The following is a 24,217-nucleotide window of genomic DNA, read 5'->3' as shown; positions in this document are numbered from 1 at the left end:
ATTGGCCTTTTTAGCTGCCGCATCGCACTGTTGACTCATGTTCAACCTGTGGTCTACTTGGACTCCCAGATCCCTTTCACACGTATAAGTCACCTTAAGTCACATGTCCCTATCCCATATCTATGCATTTCATTTTTTTTTGCCCTAAGTGCAGAACCTTACATTTCTCCCTGCTGAATTTCATTTTGTTAGCTTTGGCCCAGTTTTCTAATCTATTCAAGTCATTTTGAATTTTGATCCTGTCCTCTGACATATTAGCTACTCCTCCTGTATACAGATCTTTATATAGAGGCTGAATGTACATCTTTCAGGAGTGTTTTGTTGTTGCTGCTGCTGCAGGGCAGTATGTTGGACCAAATGGCCCTTGTTCCCTCCAACTTTAAGATATTATGAATCTACATTAGTTTTGGGTGAAAAAGAAAAACAAATCCTTCTCATCCCCAATCTTCAAGCTGCAGAAGGGACGTAAAACAGACACAGAATCATAAACTCATAAACATTATTTGTTTTCCCCTTTCTCTGTTCATGAAGATCAAGCTCAGGATGCTGACCAGATACAAGGAGAAAGAGAAAATGAAAAGAAGCAGAAGTCAGCCATCTCCAAGACTATACATTCGGCAGACGGAATAGTTTAAGGAAATCTGGGTTTTGGCCACTTACCTGTTCTGTGAACAAAGGAGATAATATGTGTGGAAAGAAATCCATTTAGAAAAAGGAAGTGATTGCATTCCTTTTTTTCTTATAACCTTCTATTATGGTCAGATTTTTTTTTCCCTCTCTGGGCTTAGAAATTTCCAGTATCAAATTTGTTTTGCACCGTCTGTTGTTTTTATTTGGGATATGTTATTTTATTTAAGTTAATAGTGATTAACAAATTGGCTAAAGGGCAGATAGGTAGGTTTTGGTCTGTAACAGAAATATTTGGAGGGCCCAAAAATTCATAGAAATTGTTGTTGATGCCGTCAAGTCATTTCTGGTTTATGGTGGCTCTAAGGTGAACCTATCCAAGGGTTTTCTTGTCAAGATTTGTTCACAGCTATGAAAGACCACCGGATGAGCCTGAGTAAGTAACACTGTCTCAGCCTCAGGGGAAGACAGTGACAAACCTTCTGTGAATCAGTCTAGCCAAGCATCAGGTTGCTGCAACTGGAGGGAGTTAACTTGAACCTTACAATAAAAACCAGTGGGGTGCAACAGGTAAAAGTGTTGGACTGGCACTTCAGGAGACAAGGATTCAAATCCCTGCTCAGCTATGGATAAGTCTCAGACACTCTGAGACTCAGAGGCCAGCAATGGCAAGACTCTTGTGAGTGAATTTTGGGAAAAATAAAAACGCTAGGATAGACTCACCATAAGTTGGACTTCACTTGAAGGCCCATAACAACAACAACGCAATTCCTTCAGTTGCTCATTTGGTTGCAGTTGGACAATTGGTTAACCATTGCATCATGCAACATTGCACTTCAACACAAGCACGGGATGACCAAATGTCATAACCACAAAGGAGGACAAGGCACCACAAAGTGTGAGACATTTAAAGAAAATGTAGAGCATTTATCACAAGACAATGTAACTCACTGGCTGGGAAAATTGGAAGACTGCAAGAGAAGAGGAAGACTACATTACATGTGGATTGGCTCAAGGAAGAAAAGAGTGGTTTCCCTGAGTCTGCAAAACCTGAGCAGGGCTGTAGATGATCTTGGGGCTCTCTCATTCATAGGACTGACATAAAGGTGACTTGAAGGCACATAACAACCACAAATGATAGGACAATTCATTGTATGTTCCCTGAGATCAGATGATTTAATGAACCCATGGCTGTCCTGACTGCAAGACCTGGTCAGGGCCCTAGATGACTGGAGTTCTTGGCGCTCCCTCATTCATAGGGTTGCTGTAAATCAAAAGCACTTAACAACCACAAATTGTAGGAAAATTCCTTGTATGCTCCCTGAGATTAAATGATTTAACGAACCCATGACTGCCCTGATTTTGCAAGATCTGAGCAGAGCTGTAGATGATTGGGGCCCTTGGAGCTCTTTCATTCATTGTTGTTGTTGTATACCTTCAAGTCATTTCCAGCTTATGGCGACCCTAAGGTGAACCTATCACAGGGTTTCCTGGAGCTGAGAGGATGTGAATCACCCAAGGTCACCCCGTGTGTTTCCATGTCCGGGCAGGGAACCAAACTCCCATCTCCAGAATCCTAGTCCTATGCACTACACATAGAGTTGCCATAAATCAACACCAACATTTATGTAAATCCCATTGATTCAATGACCTTACTCTCTTTGGGAGAGCTGATAGAATTGATGTTCTTCTTTCTGTTCTCCTGAAGTTCCCGCACCACTACTACCAGAAGTAACAGCAACAGAAACTGTGCTGGTAGTTTGGATGCCATTTTGTAGCGCCACAAAGCTCTGGGCCTCATGTACCTTCAAGGCATTGAAGGAGGAAAAGATGGCTGCTACACAAGTGTTCTAGTTAATATATCACTCAAGCAAGAGGTAGAATTCACCTGAGTCTCTTTTAAGAGGTACAATCTATTGAAATATCCATGGGATCAAAAACTTCTCCAAAGGTCCCCTACCTCCTGCATTGTGATACATACCAGGAACATGCCCTCCTCTTGAGAAATATAGCCCTCTATGCTTCCCTCTATCAAGCAATCGAATCAACTTGAGAAACTCAATTACAGAGGACTGACATTTCCAACAAACATGATAATGGAGGAACCAGGAGAGACGTTCCGTAATATATTGGCTCAGCCAGAGCTGCTGAGATAGTAAATCAGTAGGATAAACATTTTATATACAGATACCTTTCTCACAGATGGGGTTACCAGCCTCTCTGTATTGGGTGGAACTCATTGGACTGGCCTGCATTTAATAAATCACGCATGCCGTGTGATGGTCTAAGAAAGAACAAGTAAATAAACACCAGTATAGCTCCAGTTAAGGGGTGAAATCCAATGCGATGATTGTGTGGTTTAAACCTATATTCGTATACAGTTGGACTTCCATATTTATGGCTTCAACTTTTGCAGATTTGATTCATATGTTCTCTCTAGGAATCTGTAGGTCCTGAAGAGCAACTCTCTGGACAACTTTCACCAGAATTTTTGCTGGAGGACCTTGAAATTCTTAGAGAGGACACGTCTTTAGGCATTCGTGGGCCCTCTAACACAATTCTATGGTCAGTTTCCAACCATAGAGTTGCACTGGAGAACCTAGAGCTGCCTATAGATAAAACTCAGGTAAACTCAGGTATTCTCTCAGGTAAAGAAAAGTTTTTTCATTTGCCATTTTTCCACTTTCATGAGGGTCCTCTGTCCCTAACCTCAGTGAATGCGGAGGGTCCATTGTAGTTATACCACACTGCTTTCCCTGAATACCAACCTTATGCAGCCAATGGTGCATCATCCATGTCCCTGAGTCCTGTCCCATTGAGCAACAGGAAATAATGCGCAATAGTTGCTTCTGCCATCCCAGTGATTCAAGTGGAACACTGAAGGCACTGATAAATATGCACAAGGGCATGGCTACAATCCTGGTGCATAGTCTCCACTAGAGTAGACCCACTGACTCAACAGTTGAGCTCAACATATAGTTAAATCCAATGGATTCAATGGCTCTCTAGTTGGGGGCGAACAATATGACACAAGCTCATGTGAAATAATTACACTTATGGAATGCCATTCACACATCTATGAACTGAATGAGTTGACTGCACAATCACCAAAAGAATGGGAAACTTCCACATATGTATGACGCCAACAAGTCCATGCAAGTAGACTGGATTAAGCATCTGAGTAGTACCCTGGGGACAATGTTCTTGTGGGGCACACTGACTACCAAAAATGCCCCCCCAAAAGTAGGAAACTAACTTGGACAGTAAAAATGAAATGCACAGATATAGGATGGGATAGCTCAATGGCAGTACATGCAAAATGAATCTAGGAGTCTTAGTAGACCACCGTCTGAACATGTGTCAGCTGTGTGATGCAGTAGCTAAGAAAGCCAATGCAATTCTAGCTTGCATCAACAGGAATATACTGTCTAGACTGAGAGAAGTAATAGTACCACTCTACACTGCTTTGGTAAGGCCTCACTTGGAATACTGTGCCCAATTCTGGGCACCACAATTCAAGAAGGATATTGAGAAGCTGTAGCATGTCCATAGGAGGGTGACCAAAACGTTAAAAGTTCTGGAAACCATGACCTATGAGGAGAGGTTTAGAGAGCTCAGTATGTTTAGCCTGGACGAGAGAAGGTTAAGAGATGACATGATGGCCATGTCTTAATATTTGAGGGGACACCATATTGAGGAAGGAGCAAGCTTGTTTCCTGCTGCTCCAGAGACTAGGACCTGGAACAATGGATTCATAGACTCATAGAGCTGGACCCCAAGAGCCATCCGGTCCAACCCTTTCCTATGCAGGATACACTTGGAGATTGTGTAATGTAAACCTTTCCCCAGTACACCTCAATGAATGATGTCACATGTTGAGGGAGCATTTTCCACAGGCATTAGTGGGGAGGTGAATGGTGTCCTCCATTTGGCATCCAGCACTGTTATGGCATCCAACACTGTCTGCGGCCCCAAAGGGGAAAGTAGTGAGTCCGTCTTCCCCCTACCAATAGACCCAGGGTTCAACCCACAGTGTCACATTCCCAGTTGCTCATTCAGTGAGCTAGATTGCAACATCTATTTCCCCTGCATGAAGAACAGTGATGTGAGTCATTCTCCGCTCATTCTCCTTGCTCTTGTTTCATGCGCCATGCGCAAGACACCCTAATTCTGAGCGGCCTTTGAATCAGCCATGAAGAAGTGAATGAGTTGAGAGTGACTTGTGGTGAACTTCTTCGTATTCTTCTTCCCGAAAAACAACCATCCTCCCATTTGTGCAGCATGCCCCTGTCAGAGGCCTGGCTGTCATTATACTGACGGGATTGTTATCAAATTACTCCGTCAGGCTGTCCGTGAGATGTGTCAAGCAATTTATTTTCTCTTCTCACTGGGACGAAGACATTTTCTGCTGCTATGATGAGATGGCCAGCTAAGTCCAGACCCTCTTTCCTTCCTTCCTTCCTTCCTCCCTTCCATCCATCTTCCTTTTCCTCTGTGTTGAGATAATTCCAATTTGTTGCAGTGCTGAAGCATCAGTTCTTAATACTGTTCACTTCATTACAGCCGTTGTGGCCTTTCATGCACATGTCAGTGGGATGATCAATCCGCTTCAGGCTTTACTTTTAAATTTAACAGAGCTATCCAAAGGTGATGCTTGGCACCTTCAATATCTCTTTACAATTCAGATTTTATAAAAATACATATCTTTATGAAACAAATATACAGAGTATTAAAACATCCATATGAATATCATTTACAATAACATCATACATCCCAACATCCTAACATTGCAACATCAAAATCATTCTAACTCATAATCAGTCATATCATATTTAATCTTGTGGGCTCCACAATTCAAAAAAGTTGTTGAGAAGCTGGAGTGGGTCCAGAGGAGGAAAACCAAAATAGTGAAAGGTCTGGAAACCATGCTCTATGAGGAGAGACTTAGGGAGCTGTGGATGTTTAGCCTTGAGAAGAGAAGGTTAAGAGGTGATATGATAGCCCTGTTTAAATATTTGAAAGGATGTCATATTGAGGAGGGAGCAAGCTTGTTTTCTGCTGCTCCAGAGACTAGGACCCAGAGTAATGGATGCAAGCTCCAGGAAAAGAGATTCCACCTCAACATTAGGAAGAACTTCCTGACAGTAAGGGCTATTCGACAGTGGAACACACTCCTTCCCTTCTTTGGAGGTCAACAAACTCCCTCGGAGTGTAGTGGAGTCTCCTCCTTGGAGGTCTTTAAGCAGAGGTTGGATGGCTGGATGCTTTGATTGAGATTTCCTGCATGGCAGAAGGGGTTGGACCAGATGGCCCTTGCGGTCTCTTCCAACTCTATGGCGGGGTACAGACGGCAGAAAAGGGCAGGGCAGCCTCATCGGCAGCCCCTGCAGCTCCAACCCAGCACTTTTCCAGGCCACAGAGAAGCAGCAAAATATCACTTCCCCATGGCCTGAAAAAGAGCTGTCCTTGAGGCTCCATGCCCCAGGACACCCTGACAGCCCCAGCCAGAGGAGAAAGGGGCTGCTTGGCCCCTTCCTTCCTGGCACCATTCCTACAGCCATTTGGTGGATACAGGAACAAGGCGCACACCAGAAGGAGCTCTGTTTCAGAGCTCCTTCTTGTGACGTTGTTAGGCCGCCACAAGCGGCCTGAGGTGGCGCGAACATGTCACGCCTGCACCGCACCATTTGGATGCGGTGCGGCCATGACGTCAAACTGGTGGTGCCCATGTACACAGGGCGCCACCATTGCGCTACAGCTGGCACGTACTAGGGTTAGGGTGCACACTCCCTAACCCTAATACCAGTGCTGGTACACCACTTTTTGGCGGTCTGTACCGCACCTATAATTCTATGATTCTATGACTCTACACGCAATTGCGCAAATAAAGTGATATCAGAAATGCATTGTCGTTGAAATCCTGAAAGTAAAAAGATGCATGTTAATGCTTCTTTGTGACCACGTTAATGGTGGGTTTTGTGCAACTTTGTGTAAAATAGTTTCACGTAATTACACAATTTTTCCGGGATATTCACTGAATAAACTCCTGGTCTCCTTTGTGTGATAAACCCCATAATTCATGCAAAAAGATGATAATGCTCAGAGAAACAGTAAGAAAAGGGGAATTCCAACTAGCAAAGCATACGAAAACCTCAGTACAGAAGCCCCTGGAGCTGTCTTCTCCCTGTATAGCAGTGATAGAAGGATTTTTTTTAAAAGGTGTTGTCTTGTTGGGAAATTGATTTCAATGGATCTATTCAAAGGTCTGCATCCAATGCCATGGAAAAATGAGTTAGAAATATTTAACTCAAGGGAAAATGTTTAAATGGAAAAGAAAGAGGGGAAACAGCACCTTAAAAATATATGGGCAGCGATTTAAAAACAACAACCAGAACTCCCATTTAAAGTTGTTTTTGATGCCACATTCAGATTTCCCATTTATTGCAACTGCCCCTTCCTTCATGAAACACACCATAGTTAGAATTCCCAGAGGAATCACTTAAGTGGCAATTCAGCAAACCTCAGGAAGAGGAGAGTTTTTAAAATAACTCAACAATAAGTAGGCAAATTGTCCAGAATCAGCTTTGCGATGAGCAATGTGTGCGTAATTGAGCTGCTGTGGGCTTTTGATGCAAACTTGTTTAAAACAAGAGGCAAACTTTTACCAGCAGTTGTCTTACTGCATTTCAAAAAACCACTTGAAGACACTCAGTGACAATTGGGATAAAATATTACTTTGCATTCATATCATGCTTTCAGTAATGTTGAAAACACTTTATGTACGCTATCTCCTAATCCTTACAATAACTCCGAAAGATAGGTCACTATTTGTTATTGTTGCGTACCTTAAATCTGTTTCTGACTTATGGCAACCCTAAGGTGACCCTATTACAGAGTTTTCTAGGGCTGAGAGTGTGTGACTTGGCTAGGGGTTTCCATGCCCAAGTGCGGAATCAAACCCTGATCTCCAGAGCACATGATCCAATGCTCATTGTCCCCATATTCAGATCATAGAAAAGTTATGGGGTTTGACTTCAGCTCCCAGAATCCCCTGGGCAGAATGGCCACTGGGACTCTAGGGGAAGGCTCCTTCATCAGGACTGGCTAGCATCAATCTCTGCCTATGGTTTTGCCATGCAACCTTTCCTTCTGGATTCAGGTTTTCCCAGACTTCATGTTCTTTCTGTTGCAATTTAAAAATGTAAATTTTGGTAGATTCTTCAGACCCAAACTGAAACAAACTTTTGGAATTTCCCATACCTTGAAGCCCCCAGTTGGCATAGCAAGCGCTTGTGGCCACTTGTAGGCAAGTACAACAGGACTCTCCAGCAGAACTTTTCAGAGAGTTATGTTGCACCTGCTTACAGCAGCCATGAGTGTTATTTTTACTAAAAACCAGACACACACCTTTATTTATTTATTTATTTATTTATTTATTTATTTATTTTATTTAATTTACAACCTGTCTTTCTCCCAGTAAAGGACCCAAGATGGCAACATACCTAACAGTATACTTAGCTGTTCTTAAGTGCCTTTGAGTCAACCGTGACTCATGGCAATCCTATAATCCTCCAAGCTTTTCTCTCTTCAACTGCTCCATTCAAGCAAACTCAGGTTCTGCAAGCTCAGGACCATGGCCTCCTTGATCAAACCTATTTGTCTAATATGTGGCCTTCTTCTCTTTTTGCTATCTTCTATCTTTCCTAGTGTTATCGTCTTTTCCAGTGAGTCATGTCTTCTTATGATGTGGCCAAAGTACAACAGCCTCAGTTTGGTCATCTTGGCTTCCAGGGATTGCTCAGTCTTGATCTACTCTAGGACCCATTTGTTTGTCTTTTTGGCTGTTATGCTCCACACTCTTCTCCAGCACCAGCATCAAATGAGTTGATTTTCTTTCTATCTTCTTTCTTCACTGTCCAACTCTCACGTCCGTTCCTGGTGATGGGGAATACAGTGTATGCAAGTATACCTAGGTGGAATACTTACTTAAGTTGCATCTCCTGCCCCGACCTTCTCCCCAGTCCTGCTTTATTGGGTTTCAGCTACTGTAAGAAACAGAGGTCTCTTCTCCTGTCGGTCAAGGTGCAGCAGACATGTGTTTCCATCCCTTCCAACCACAGTGAAGATATTTTTGCACATAAACCATTTGCAAAATAAGATACTTACACACACACTCATCCTGATTTTGCAACGGAAACATCAGATCTGATTGCATGGGTAGTGAAATCAAACCACTTTGAGGGGTGGTTCACAATGAGCGCATCCAACTGTTCTCATCTGCACTTGAAATTGATAGGGAGTGATAAAATAGGTTTGATGAGTTCCTCTGTCTTCTTTTTTTTAAAAAGAGCTTGTATCCTCTCGTTCTGATCTCACTTCAATAAAATCATTTCTGCACTGAAGTCTTCACGTCTGGCATATAAATATATTATCTTTGTACAAGATGTCTCATCCAGGCTCAGCCTTTGCATTAGTGCGGTAAATGTATTAGTAATATAAGCAATCGGTGTAGTTGTCATAAGTCTCTCTCACCACCCAGACACACACAGATAGTGTGATCTGTGCATGCACAATGAGGGCTTCTATACATGCCTAGGGCACAGTGGCTCTGTCCCAAAACCTCTCCCTGCAGATAGCTGTCAAATCCCAGGAAGAACTGTTGCTGCTGCTGACCATTGAGAAGGAGAGAGAGGTGGAAGCAGTTAAGATGTAGCTGCTCTGGGCTCCCAGGGGAAGGAAAAGAAGGGTCATTCCATCCATGACAGTACCCCCATTTCTTCACTTGCCCACCAAGCTGAGTCCATCTGCTACCTCACTGTCTGAATCAGTTTCCTCTTCATCCCTTCCCCACTTGTCGGTTGTAGCTCCTTCTCCAGCCCAAGATCTGCCAGGTCAGAATTGCCTAGATGAGCTGTGCTGCACCATCACAGCAGCACACTTTTGGGGTTTCCGGTTTTCTAATGCAATGGGAGTGAGCAAAGGGATGGTGGGAACTTAAAAACCTAAAAACAATGGTTGGAATTCACAGTCGCAATTCAGAACGTGTAATCTAGAGCTTGTTGTTGTGTGACTTCAAGTTGTTTCTGACCCATCACAACACTTTTCTTGGCAAATTCCTTCAGAGGGGGTTTGCCATTTGCCATCCTCAGGAGCTGAGAGAGTGTGACTTGCACAAAGTCGCCCAGTGGGTTTACAAGACTGAGCTGAGATTCAGACCTTGGTTTCCAGAGTTGTAGCGCAATGCTCAAACCTCCATTTGCTGACTGGCTTACAGGACAGTTGTTGAACGGTTGGAAAAGAATCCCAGCCTCTGCAACAACAATCAAAATGAATTGCAATTGTGTATGTCCAACGTGAGCCAGCTTGATGTAGTGCTTTGAGTGTTGGGCTGTGATTTTGGAGATCAGGGTTCAATTGTCTGCTCAGTCATGAAACCCATTGCGGGGCCTTGGGCAAGTCACATGCTCTCAGCCTCATGGTGACAATGGCAAACCTCCTCTGAACAAATCTTGCCAAGAAAACTCCATGATAGGGTCACCTTAGGGTCGCCATAAGTCAGAAATGACTTGAAGGCACACAACAATGTACTCTAAAGGCACCAGACCCAGTCTGATCTTGGAAGCTAAGATGGGCCAATCCTGGTTACTACCAACGAAGACCAGGTACTGGAGGCTCTATTACAAAGAAAGGAACTGGGAAAACCACCTCTGAGGATTCCCTGCCTAAGAAAACTATGAAATTCATGGTGTCGCCATAAGTCGACAGGAAACTTGAAGGCAGGTGCAGCGATACATCTTCCTATGGAAGCCCACCATGTTTCTGGGGTCTTCAGGGGAGACACTTCTCTTCTCACCACCTTCTCAGGCACATTTGGTGTGAATGCAGGACAGGGCCTTCTCAGTGGTTGCCACTAACTTTGGACCTCGTTCTCTAGGGAGGCTGGGCTGGTTTACTCTTTGCTGTATTTTCTGTGGCAGATTAAAATCTTTCTGTTCCACCAAGTCCTTGGGAATCGATTAGTAACAAGAGAAGGGTTTTTATGGTTCTGTAAGGTAAGCCAGGGATGCAGTGGCTTAGTGGTTAAGACACCAGTTCTGATGATCGAAAGATCAGATGGTTGGCAGTTTGCTGCCCAGGTCCTGCATGACGGGGTGTGCACCTGTCACTAATCTCAGCTTTGGCCAACCTAGCAGTTCGAAAGCATACAAGTGTAAGTAGATAGATAGGTACCACTCCTCAGTGGGAAGGTAATAGCATTCAGTGGAGCCATGCTGACCACATGATCATCAGAGCACTCCTTAGACAACACTGGCTCTTTGGTTTAGAAACGGAGATGAGCACTGCCTCTACTGTCGGTTACAACTAGACATTCATGTCAAGGGACTATCTTTACCTTTAAGGTGAGCCAGCATGGCACAATGGTTTGAGTGTTGAACTACAACTCTGGAGGCCAGGGTTCGATTCCCAACTCTGAAATGAAACCCACTGGGTGACCTTGGCCAAGTCACACTCTCTCAGCCTCAGAGGAAGGCAAGGGCAAACATCTTCTGAACAAATCTTGCCAAGAAAACCCTATGATAGGGCTGCCATAAGTCAAAAACAACCGGAAGGCATACAACATACACACAAACACACACACACACAGTTTTTCAGTAATATTTTAAGTACGTTTTTAACTATATGTGTGCACTTTTAGTGTGAGACATTGTGGTGAAGCGGTTTGAGTGCTGAACTTATTGTTATTGTTACTGTTATTGTTATTAAAGTTTATTTCTATAGTGCCATAAGTATACATGGCACTTTACATAGTCATCAACCAAAATACAGATAAACCCTGCGTTCAATTTAAAATGGCTAAGAATTCTAAAATTCCTCCCTAAACTGCAAATCCCAGAATGCCATTGGGTGTGGCCCTGGTATATAAAGTGGAATCATAGCACTATAGGAGTATATCACACAGAGTTTTCTGGTGGTTTTCTGGGTCAGTTCAGGCTCATTTCCGACGTGACTGCACTTCCAACGATGTGGTTTCACATCGTAAAGTGACTGTGTTATCAGATGCCATTGGTAAAACCGGTAAAAAAGGGACTTCAGAGAATTCGCTTCCAAGCTCCCTTCAATGGCACTGCGGATTGGTCTGTTGTGGAATGCAACTTTGCTACTGCTCTGGTACTCCACCGCAAATGCCTCAGAAGGGAGGGGGAGGAAGCAGCCCCCCATCTCTTCCTCCCCGCGGGTGCCTGCAGGCGCGGGAAGGAAGGGAGGAGGAGGAGGAGGCAGCCCCCTGGCCCCTCCTCTCTGCGGGTGCCTGTGTTTGTGCCTGCACCTGCAGGGAGAAGGGAAAGAGGAGGGAGCCCTGCCCCCAACCCCTTCTCCTCATGGGTGCCGATTCAAATCGTTGAACCCTCCGGTGTGGTGTGGTAATACAATGTGCACTCACTCCCCTTTGCTTGAATCTGCATCACGTGACTTGCTTGGAATAGAACTGACTTCGCTTCCCCCTCACTTCGGAAGGGCAACAGAAAGGCAACCAGGTGTGGTAACGCATCACATTTTAACCTTAATTCGCATTGCTAGACAGGAGTGACTCTGGATCTGATGTGAAAAAAACATCACGCTTTGCATTGCTAGAACAGGAGGGACTGCGGATCTGAGCTGCAAACCCCTCCATGTGTGATAAGGTCCATAATTATATAGTGTGAAAGAGGCCTTGAGACCATCTTTAGAAATACATGGCAGACAGTAGCCCTCTGCCTTTGTGGATTGATGGTGCATCTGCACTGTAGAAATAATGCAGTTTGACACCACTTTATCTGCCACGGCTTCATCCTATACAATCCTGGGATTTGTAGTGGCGTCCGGCAGTCTTTGGCAGAGACGGCACATGGCCTTGTAAAACTACAAATCCTGGGATTCCATAGGATGGAGCTACAGCAAGTAAAGTGGTATCAAACTGCAAAATTTCTACAGTGTAGATGCAGCCTGAGGCAGAGATGCATTCTGCCTAATAATAGGGCCAGTCCTGAGATGGATTAATGGAGAGATAGAAAGAGAGGGAATAATAGGCAAGAAAAATAAATAGATGTGGGCCCAAGTTATTGGGTTGGGGTTAAAGGTGAGGCAAAGGCCATTGATGTAAGATTTGTAACCATCACTATTCACACTGCCCCCTCAAATACAGAGTAAGCATATTTGTTCTATGACGTTGAAAGCCCGTCTGATATCATTCGAATGAAATTACGTCGTAATAAATGCTCAACTTCTTTGGATTTACGCTTTCCACCTTCTGCTCATTTCCTACCTCCTCCTCTGTCCCCCTCCATATATACAGGAGAGAAAAGTCCAGGGGAGCTGAAGGGAGGAGGAGGGATGGAGAGGAGGTGTTTCCATAGAGAGAATTCAAAAATTCACCAGCTCCTTTGACTACAATCCAAGGGAAGGCAGAGAGGAGTCCAGGTTAATGCACCTGATGCCTTTCTCCTTATCTTGAGAGAGAGAAAACCAGGTTGGGAAGCTGAGGGCAAAGGGTTCGCCCTCCTGGCTCCTCAGCCCAAGCCCAGGTAGGTGGCTTTGCTTACCTGGATGGGAAGGAACAGCAGAGGCTTTGCTTGGGAAAGATGGAAGGAAGGAAGGAATTCAAGCACTATTAAAGGAAGGAAGGAAGGAAGGAAGGAAGGAAGGAAGGAAGGAAGGAAGGAAGGAAGCCAGGAAGGAAGCCAGGAAGGAAGGAAGGGGGAAAAGAGAGAGAGAAAGTCAAAAGGAAGGAAGGAGAAAGAAAGAGAAACTTAAAAGAGAGAGAGGAAGGAAGGAGAGAAAAACTTAGAAAAAAAGGATGGGAGGGAGAGAGAGGAAGAGATAAAAGAAGGGAGGGAGGGAGGGAGGGAAGGAGGGGAAAGAGAAAGTCAAAAAAGAGAAGAAGACAAAAAGAGAGGGGAAGGAAGGAAGTCAGAAAGACGGTAGGGAGAGAGAGAGAGAGAGAGAGAGAGAAAGAAAGAAAGAAAGAAAGAAAGGGGAAGGGAAGGGAGAGGGAGAGAGAGAGAGGAAGGAAGGAAGGAAGTGATAGAAAGAATAGAGAGAAGAAAGAAAGAAGGAAATTGATTATTTCAGCATTCCTGATAGAGTATTTAAATATATGTATATATAATCACCTTGTCTGGATTCTGGAGTTGCTGAAAATATTTGTTTGGAATGTCAAATGTAATTTGCAAATTTGGGCTTTGATTTGTAATCATAATAATATTAAAAATGATGATGATGATGATGATGATGATGACGACGACGACGACGGAGCTAGAATGAGAAGGAACTGGGAAAAGGTTGGGGAGAGTTTCAAAGCTTATCAAGATTACAGAAGTCAAACTGAGATCAAGGGACTGGGATGAAAGTTGCTTGCTGAAAAAAATGCTTTGGGGGATTGTTTTGATCGTGTTCAGCAGCAGCAGCAGGAGGAGGAGGAGGAAGGGGGACCATGTTCACCCCATGAGAAGAAGCCAAGTAGGTCTGGGTGAAGGCTCCCAGGAGGGGACCTTGAACAGGTTTCAGGAGGAGGACAACTTCTCCAGACCAATTTTAAAAGGAATCTGGGCTCAAGCAGAAAGCAGCTGCTTGAGTTTCCTGCTAGGAAAATCCTGTGCAAGAGACTTTTCCATTGGAATCTGCACATGCAAGAGCAGCTCTTCCATGGGAGACTTTGAGATTAGGGAGCTATCTTTCTTGCACTTGTGATGCACTTGTGATGCCTCCAGGAAAGATGAACAATCCAAACCGGCTAGAGAGTCCACTTTGGGTCATACCCTGAACTTTTAGACTGAGCTATCCAAGGTGCTGAACTCGATTCGCTCCCAACAGGTCCATCACTTTGCACAGCTCCTTTAAAGTTCGGTTTAAAACTCAGAGTAGATTCACCATTTCCCCAAGTCAACCATGATCCGATAGAAGAGATGGTTTTGAATGCACAACTCCCTTGTCCTCTGGACAGCAGATAACTCATGGCTACATAGACAACAGGCAATCCATCCCCTGTTCAAAATGGTTTTGCAGGTTGCTTCAGTGTTGTCGCTGTTGCTTTTGTTGTTATTTAAGGCAAAGGAAGGTGTGGTGACAGACTTGATTCATGTTTCATGATGCACTTGTGCTTGTTTTGAGTCTGTTGGTTGGTTTTTGGTTCTCATGTCTTCTCTAGTCACATGGCAGTCATGAGCAATGGAAGGAACATTATTGGGTTCTGTGACCAATTCTATAAAGAGAGACAACTGTATACTAGGCATGCTACAATTTCCACTACACTTGTGTTGTATTACATTGGTTTTGTTGTTGTTATTGTATTATTACAATTTATTTATACAGTATAGTGCCATTCATGTCCATCTTATTTGAGAGATTATTTGAGAGATATTTTAATCATGTAATGCTGTTGTTTTAGACTGTATGCTGCTTGGCAGGTTTTTATTCTGTTCTCTCTTTTTTTCTTATTTTATTTGACTATGTAAAGCGCTCTGCCAACTTTACAGCACTCTATAAATAAATGGCAATAATAATAATGTTCATGGTGCTTTGCAAACAGAATAAAACATTTCAAACTATTTCAATAATGTCAAATACTAAATAGAATGCAAAAAAGCCATGCGCACAAACACAAAATGCAGAATAAAACAACACAGTCCAGACAACCAATTATAGTAAAAACGTAAAGTGCTAACCCGAAAAAGAAAGAAAAGCAAAAGAAAAGAAAAGGAGAAAGGGGAAAAAAGAAAAAAGCATTGCTTTATTTTCTCTCTCTCACAGAGAGACAGACATCCCCCCCAAAAAAAACTGGGACTCAAAACAGGCTAAGGCATTCTGGGAGTTGTAGTCCAAAACAGTAACTTTCTCAAGCTCTGCGAAAAATTCATGAAGCGGGGCAAGAGAGAAAGTCCTTACAGACAAAAAGTAATAGTAAAAAAACATGTAGAGAAGAGGCATAAGAAAAGGTTACATTTTAAAATGTGTGGTGTAGTGGTTTGAGTTTTGGACTTTGGAAAGCAGGGTTCAAATCCCAGCTCTGCCATGGAAACCCATTGGTCAGGTCACATTATCTCAGCCTCAGAGGAAGGCAAAGGCAGACACACACACACACACACACATTACAAATTTTGCCAAGTAAACCCTATGATAAATTCACCTTGGGATTACCATAAATCAGAAACTACATGAAGGCACATGACGACAACAGTGTTTAAAATTACATTCAGCTGACTATAGAATTAAAGATTGATTGATCTATATCCCACTTTTCTCTTGGATGGGACCCAAGCCAATTAGCAACACAAACTGAAACAAGCAACATGACATACAGCGTAATAACAAAAATGCTTAAAAGCTGTTGAATAAACTATCAGATTAAGACAATACTTTAAATCAATATAGAATCAGTTTTTAAAAATGACAGTAGCCATCAAGATGCTGCAGATATACCTGTCATTCAAGTCCTTTCTGCACAGCCTCTTATCAGCCGAACACTTGTACAAATAAAAAGGTATTTTTATTTTGCAGAAGGAAGGACAGCAAGGAAGGGATCAGCCTAGTTTCTTGTGGCAGTGAGTTCCACAGCCTGGGAGCATGCCAGGAGTGGCTGGCAGGGGCAAAATAAGGGCATTATTTCCAGATATTATTTATTTATTTATTTATACCCCACCTTCCTCATTCCACAATTTCTAGCATCGCTGTCATTTAAAATGTCAGTTTAGCATTCAAAAAACACAGGCATCAACAAATCCACAGAAAAGGAGCTGGCAAATGGCCAAAGAAAGGCAAACACAGAAGACAGACGAGTTCTGAATAATTTTCCATATCTCTTTCTTGGCAATGCTAGAAATTTGGAAACTGGCGGCAAAATTCCATGGAGGGGCAGAATTCTTATTTGGGTGGGCAATGTTTTCACTTGACTCACCTCCATAGTTCCCTCTCTGGAGCAGTCACCAAGGCAGCTCTGCACCAAGTCCTCCCCAGCCATACCTGGGGAAATGATGCCAGGCCTTTTCAATAGCAATAGCAGCTTCATTTATACACCGCTTCATACCACCTAAACAGTCTCTAAGCGGTTTACAACTATAAGCTAATTGCCCCCCAACAAGCTGGGGACCTACGAAAGGATGCAAGCCTGAGTCAAGCTTGAGCCCTTGGCTAGTATTGAACTCGCAACCTTATGGTTTTGAGTGAGTGGCTGCAGTACAGACATTGAACCACTGTGCCACTGCAAAGGGCTAGGATTTAAATGCTTTGCATTTTAAATGGTAAGGTTTGTATTTTTAACATGAACAACTGAACTGAAGCCGTTGTACTTTTGAGTATATCATGAGAAGACATGACACCCTAGAAAAGACAATAATGCTTGGTAAGGTTGAAAGCATCAGGAAAAGAGGAAGACTGCATTCCAGGCGTATATTCAGTCAAGGCCCTGAATCTGCAAGACCTACATGGGCAGATAAGGACAGGGTGCCTTGGAGATGTCTCATTCATGTTGTCGTTGTGTGCCTTCAAGCCATGTCTGACTTAAGGTGAATCTCTCTTGGGCTTTTCTTGGCAAGAATTGTTCAGAGGAGGTTTGCCATTGCCTTCCTCTGAGGCTGAGATAGTGTGACTTACCTAAGGTCACCCTGTGGGTTTCATGGCCAAGCTGGGAATCAAACCCTGGTCTCCAGTCATAGACCAACACTCAAACCACTATGCCACACTGGCTTTCATCTAATTCATAAGGTCACCAAGGTCTTCCAGCATTCATAAGATCTTCCAGCATTATCTGAAGATGCCAGCCACAGCTGTTGGCGAAACGGCAGGAATAAACTCTTTTAGAACATGGCCCGATAGCCCGAAAAACCCACAAAAAGCTCTGCATGCCAGCCGTGAAAGCCTTCAACTTCACATTTTCCAACTGGTTGCTCTTCACCATGTTATGCTGGCTAGGATGATGGGAGTTGCAGTCCAACACATCTGTTTACCAGTTTGCACATCAGAGTACCAGTTTAGGGAAAATATAAAGCAGGAGGCTATGATGGTATTCTTGTTAGGTGGCCTTCAAGAAGCCACTAGCTTCACTTTTGCCTGCCTTGCTAGATTGTTGATAATGACTGGTTTGATTAAAAGTACAGTATACAGACTGTATTCACTATTCTAAATGCAAATAACCAGATCTTTTACAAAACTGTCTGATCTACCTGACTGTACTTGACTAAAGCCACAAGATGGAGCCAAATAACTATATGTTCACCATTATTCGAAAAGCAATTTCCCCACCAACCAAGATTGAAACTCATCCACAAGGGAATAATAAGCAAGCAATAATATGCAGTGCCTGCTTCTGCAATCCTTGGGAATACTGTTGCAGGTAGACCATCAGGTAGTTCCAGAACAACAGTATTCAGCAGAAATGTAGCGTAGCACTGCACAACTGCTATGTCAGAGCATTAATGTGGATTTAGGGCTTTCATACTTACAAAAGCACTTTCATTCCACTTTTATTCATTGATTTAATTAATTTAAATCCTACCTTTCTCCCATCATGGGATTCAAGACACTGTACAGCATCCAAACACACACACACACACAGAGTACAATTTTAAAAGTTCTTGATGCAAAAGTTAAAACAATATTAAACTGAATTTTATGTTTAAACACAAGTTAAAGTGGCATTAAAAACATTAGAACAGCATTGAAACAGAATGAAATTTTAAAAAACCATTATTGTTGTGTGCCTTCAAGTTCTTTCCACCTTATGGCAACCCTAAGACAAACCTACCATGGGGCTTTCTTGGCAAGTTTCTTCAGAGGGGGCTGGCCATTGCCATCCTCTGAGGCTGAGAAAGTGTAACTTGCCCAAGCTCACCCAGCGGGTTTACGTGGCCAAGCCAGGATTCGAACCTGGTCTCCAGAGTTATAGTCCAACACTCAAACTACTATACCATGCTGCTCTCATTTTTTTAGTAGACGCCTCATTATAGCTTGTTTTAGACAAGATGCGTCTCACCCTTGCTGCAATAATGAATTCATTACTCCCATTACCTACCACTGAGTGATTTGAGTTCAGTCTTCTTTTCGCACTTTGAACTTGGTTTGCAGCAACTGAAGTAAGCTTAGGACAATGGGGGGGGGGAACCTGGAACATTTTAAAAGTAACTGAGAAAGTGGGATGGCAGAGGATTAATTGGACCTGTCCCTGCCAAACTGGGACATTTAGAGGACATGTAAGTGAAGTTCAAGTATACAAGCAGATGTGGGCCAACGCTATCCCAGGTTCAGGCACCAATCACACCTCTCATATCTGATATCAATTTGACATTAAAAGGGATGCTGAGACTTGGCCATATCATATTTGGAAATCCAGTTGGCTCTAGCAAAGAAGAAAGCAAGAGCACCCACCACAGTGAGATCACCCAAAGACATCAGCATTCTCCCTTTTGCTATGGAAGGCAATGGTGGGATTCTGACCTGAGAAGGTGGTTGTGCATACACAGACAAGGGGCTTTTCTCCAGCAGAAAGAGTTTTCCTTTGTCTGAGATAGTCATGCCAAATGTCTGAACATTTCTCCGATTTCCCGACCATTCTTCTTCTTTGGGAAAACCATTTACAAATCAGGTAATCCATTCATTCCAAGACTACTGCCCTGGGGTATGATTTTGGCTATGTATAGCACTACTCAAACCCTAGCAAACTGGTCTAGTCTGAAGCAGGATAGACATTCTGTCTGACTTCTACTAGATCACTCAGTAAGCTGGCCACCCCACTTGCTGCAACTGCTATTGAGTCACCTCCATTCTGGATGATGCCATTCAATTGGAGCTATGCTTCAGGATTGGTAGAATACCACCATGAGCAAGACCTCCATTTTTCCCCTTCTCCCACCTTTACTTCATTAGTCTTGTGTGTGTGCATGTGAGCACGTGTTTGTGTGCATGTTGTTTCTTTATGAATATAACTACAAAACCCTATTTGGAATTGACTTTGGTGTTCTGTGTGATTTGGAACCAATACACAAAGGGTCAGGTCACTGACTGAACATTGCTCCAGCCAAAGGCATATTTTGTTATATTTATTATGTGATAGATATGATTGCTAGAACCAAGACAGATTCCTTTGTGGGTGCCCTCCTGGGTAGATATTGCCAACCAAACATATATTTTGTTGATATTTGTTGTCCAATAGATATTATTGATAAATAGGGAGCCCTGGTGGCACAGTGGTTAAATGCCTGTACTGCAGTCACAGTGTGTGAGTTTGATCCTGAAGGGCTCCAAGGTTGACTCGGCCTTCCATCCTTTTGTAGGCCGGTAAAAGGAATACCCATCATGTTGGGGGCAACTGGCTTACAGATTGTAAACTGCTTGGAGAGTGCTGAGTTCACTATGAAGCAGTATAGAAATGTTAATGTGATTGCTTTGCTATTGCTACTATGTGTGGGTGCCCTCCTCGGACCCTAGCAGTTTGGGTAACACCAGACTTGTGTAAGTAATGTGTGCTCTCCATCATGGAAAACTTATGGCCCTTCTCTTCTTTATTCTAGTGACCCGGGGCAGAAGGGACTATGGCTCAGCCCAGGCTCCTGATCCTCCTCTTGGTTTTGCTCGCAGCCCGGAGAGGCCTCCTCCTCAAGCTCTACAAAGCCGAATCCATCTACAGTTGCATCAACGCCGCTCTCTCGGATGCCAATCGTGCCCACAGGGATGAGAACTCCCCTCTGGAGAAAAGGAGCTTCGTCTTCCAGTCGGGGGGCGAAGAGGAGACCTCCTCCGAGGATGAAGAAGAAGAGATGGAGGAGGAGGAGAAGGAGAAAAGGACGTACCCAGGGGTCACCCGCTACAAATCCCTGGCTCAGGTCCAGGGCAAGGGAAAGATGTCCCCAGGCCTTGCCAAAAGTGACCGGCGTACAAAGTTCACCCTCTCCCTCGATGTCCCCACCAACATCATGAACATCCTCTTTAACATTGCCAAGGCGAAGAACCTGAGGGCCAAGGCGGCCGCCAACGCCCAGCTGATGGCCCAAATTGGCCGGAGAAAGTGAGGAGGGCTGAGAAGTGAGAGAAGGAAGGGGCCACCACAGTTAAGGCCACGCTGCATGGCCCTGGGAGACGGAGTTTGCCTTCGGCCTTCCTTCCCTCCATATTCCCTTCAGAAGAGACGGAACTGTCTGCTGTACTATGGCTGCATCCACACTGCAGAGATAATACGGAGTGAGTCCACTTTAACTGCCTTTGCTCAACGTGATCAAAATCTGGAAACTGTCATTTGTTGTGGCACCAATTGCGGCACCAATTCCCAGAATTTGATCGCATTGAGCCATGGCAATTAAAGTGGAGTCAAACCAGATTATTTTTGCAGTGCAGAAGCTGCCAGTATGACACGAGTGCTGTATATTTTCCAACCCTCAAAGCTATTTAATGTTCATACTCCATTTTTGTTCATTTTACATAACACAGGACACAATTAAAGCAAATTCTCTTGAGTTTCTAATTCTTTTTATTTGATTTCCTTTCCATTCCGTGGAGATGCCAGCATTATGCATCCACCATCTCTGCCTCAATGAAAAAGAGTGTCTCTGCGCTACCTGGTCATATCAGCTGCATAACAGTTTAATGTGGAGTCCCTATATTGGGAGAAACGTGGGATATAAGTCAAAATTATTATTATTATTATTATTATTATTACCTGCCATGTCTCCATCCTACAGATTTCTAGACTTACAGTTTGGTGAGGTGCTTATATTCCTCCGCAGACAGGTACAGGGGGCGTCTACACTGTAAAGATAATGCAGTTTGACACCACTTATATGTCTGATAGCTCCATCTTATGGGATCCTGAGATCTGCAGTTTTACAAGGTCTGTAGCTTTCTCTGCCCAAACTACAAATCCAGGATTCCATAGGTAACAGCCATGACACTTAAAGTGGTATGAAACTCAGACAATTGGTGTGTGCAGATACACTCTCAGCTAGAAAGCGTGGAAATAATATTCAGAGACGTTTGGAGAGACAATACAAGATATGAGGGTGGATTTTGTTTAGTTCATTTTTCTGATAAGAATTTACTAAAATTACAATTTCAGGATTAATAGGTTCAAGAACGCAGTTTCTCTTTCACATCTACACACCTCAGAATGTGGTCCAAATTGTACAAAAATGTGTATATTAGAGGAAACCAAACTTAAAGTTGCATACATTAATAAAAACATGCAGAAATTCTGTCTTGGGGAAACTGTCTGAAAAATAGGTATATAAGGCAAAATTGTTCGCAAACATTGACATATTAAGAGACATTGAACACAAGAATGCAGGCGTCTGTGGAAGAAACATTTAAAGCATTGTTCTGTTAAGGAATACAGCTTGCAAAAATGATTATTATGCACCAAAATGTGTCCATAATGAGAAATGGAACAGAAAAAATGTACATTACTGGAGGGGAAAGAAAAATTACATAAGGACAAAATAGGAGAGAGTGTAAAAATTTGTACAAAAATGTGTCCTTTATGCAAAAAATAATAAGTAAAAACACTGTTATATTAGATGACTTACACAATATGTGTACACAAAGCCAAATTTTGCACACATTCTAGGAAGAAATCCACATGAATTATCATCTTGACCTTTCTTTTTTAAAGTCAAAATTTAAGACAGGGGAAGAATAAATGGAGGAAAAGAAAGAAAGAAACAAAAATATAGATTTGTCTGTCCCAGCATAGAGCTTTGGACTACGACTCTGGAGACCAGGGTTCGAATCCCTGCTTGGCCATGGAATCCCATTGGGTGACTTAGGGCAAGTCACATTCTCTCAGCCTCAGAGAGAGGCAAAGGCAAACCCTCCTCTGAACAAAGAAAATCCCAAGATAGGGTCACCATATGTCAAAAATGACTTGAAGGCATACAACAACAGCAGCCTTGATTTGTTTGCCTTAGGGTTGCCATAAGTTGGAAACTACTTGAAGATGCACAACAGCAGCAACAACAACAAACAACCCTTGACAACCCTTGAAAGCCTTCCTGGTGGATTGGAAGAGGACGCATCTTTATTCTTATGTCACTTTTAATTGTGGCTTTTTGCCATCAAGTTGACTTCGATGTACGGAGACTCTGGGAATAAGGCTGCAGCCACACTGCAGAATTAATGCAATTCAACACCGCTTCAACTGCCATGGCTCCATCCGATGGAATCCTCACAATTGTAGTTTGTTGTGGCACCACAGCTGTCCAAGAGAGAGGGCTAAATAGCTGACAAAATTATAACTCCCAGAATTCCATAGCATGGATCCTTGGCAGTTAAAGCGGTGCCAAACTGCATTAATGCTGCAGTGTAGTTGCAGCCTGAGGCCATGCAACTACCATGGCTCAGAGCTTTGCTCTGATGCCACAACAAATTACAGTTCCCAGAATGCCATAGTATTGAGCCAGGGCAGTTAAAGCGGTATCAAACTGCCAGGGCATCCATTATCCTGCTCAGGTTTTGCAGACTCAGGATCCTGGCCACCTTGAGACCTGTAGAGGGTCTCCCTCTTTTCCTACTGCCTTCTGCTTTGTCTTTTCCAGAGAGCAACTACATGCCAAAACACACTTTGGAAATAATCCAGTTTGAGATCACTTTAAGTGCCTTCGCTCAGTGCTAGGGAATCCTTGGAATTGTAGTTTATTGTGGCACCAGAGCTCTTGGATAGAGAAGGCTAAATGTCTCACAAAACAACAGTTCCCCAAATTCCCTAGCATCGAGTCAGGGCAGTTAAAGCAGTCTCAAACAGGATTATTTCCGCAGTGTGTATTGGACCTAGATCTCGTGATATGTCCAAAGTACGACAGCCTCAGTGTAGTCATCTTTGCTTCTAGCAAAACCTCAGGCTTGATTTGCTCTAAGACCCATTGATTTGTCTTTTCTGGCAATCCGTGGCATCTGTTTCTCCAGCACCACTTCTCAAAGGAATTTGACTCTTCTCCGGGATGCATCTACACTGTAGAAATAATGCAGTTTGATACCCCCTTAGGTGCTGTAGCTCCATCCTATGAAACGCTGCTCACCCACTGGGTGACCTGGGGCAAGTCACATTCTCTCAGCCTCAGAGGATGACAAAAGCAAACCCGCCCGGAACAAAACCTTCCAAGAAAACCTCTTGATAGGTTCACCTTAGGGTCCCCAAAAGTCAGAAACAGCTTGAAGGCACAAACACAATAGACTTGAAGGTCTCCTCTGCAACAAAATGTATTGTTTGCTATGATCACTCTTTCTGTTCAAATGTTTCTCAGCTTAGGCCCAGAGGAATAGCAAAAGTAAAGATATCTCCCCGCTTGCTGAGTGCAATGTTGATGAGGATTGCTTAGGACAGTGGTTCCCAAACTTTGGCCCTCCAAGTGTTTGGGACTTCAGCTCCCAGACTTCCTGACTGTTGACCAAGGTGACTGGGGATTCTGGGAGTCGGAATACCAAACACCTGGGGGACCAAAGTTTGGATAATGATGGCATGTGTTTCTAACGCCATGAAGACTTAGCAGGATCACCTGCTTACGCTTGCAACTCAAGGTGTTTTTGAAGGAACAACAGCAAAGCCCATGAAAGTGCTCTGCTTCATACCATCCATAGTTTC

At 43.4% G+C, this 24,217-nt stretch overlaps 2 protein-coding genes across 2 annotated transcripts in view; both read left to right on the top strand.

The window, feature by feature from the left end:
- Window positions 1-2,870, top strand: part of LOC121930871 (collagen alpha-1(VII) chain-like) — a 178,021-nt gene extending 175,151 nt beyond the window's left edge. Inside the window, exon 90 of the mRNA XM_042467818.1 lies at window positions 532-2,870. Coding sequence (XP_042323752.1) covers window positions 532-635 — 104 coding nt within the window. The 3' untranslated portion in view covers window positions 636-2,870. The remainder of the gene's footprint in view (window positions 1-531) is intronic.
- Window positions 2,871-20,183: 17,313 nt separating this feature from the next.
- Window positions 20,184-20,685, top strand: UCN3 (urocortin 3). The gene has a single exon (XM_042466638.1). It carries the CDS (start codon window positions 20,184-20,186, stop codon window positions 20,658-20,660), a length of 477 nt encoding a protein of 158 aa, XP_042322572.1. The 3' UTR covers window positions 20,661-20,685.
- The last annotated feature ends 3,532 nt before the right edge of the window (window positions 20,686-24,217 follow it).

Source organism: Sceloporus undulatus, chromosome 5 (genome assembly GCF_019175285.1).
Source record: "Sceloporus undulatus isolate JIND9_A2432 ecotype Alabama chromosome 5, SceUnd_v1.1, whole genome shotgun sequence".
NCBI classification, from domain to species: Eukaryota; Metazoa; Chordata; class Lepidosauria; order Squamata; family Phrynosomatidae; genus Sceloporus; species Sceloporus undulatus.
The sequence above is the reverse complement of the archived record's forward strand: the minus strand, read 5'-3'. Positions and strand labels throughout refer to the sequence as shown.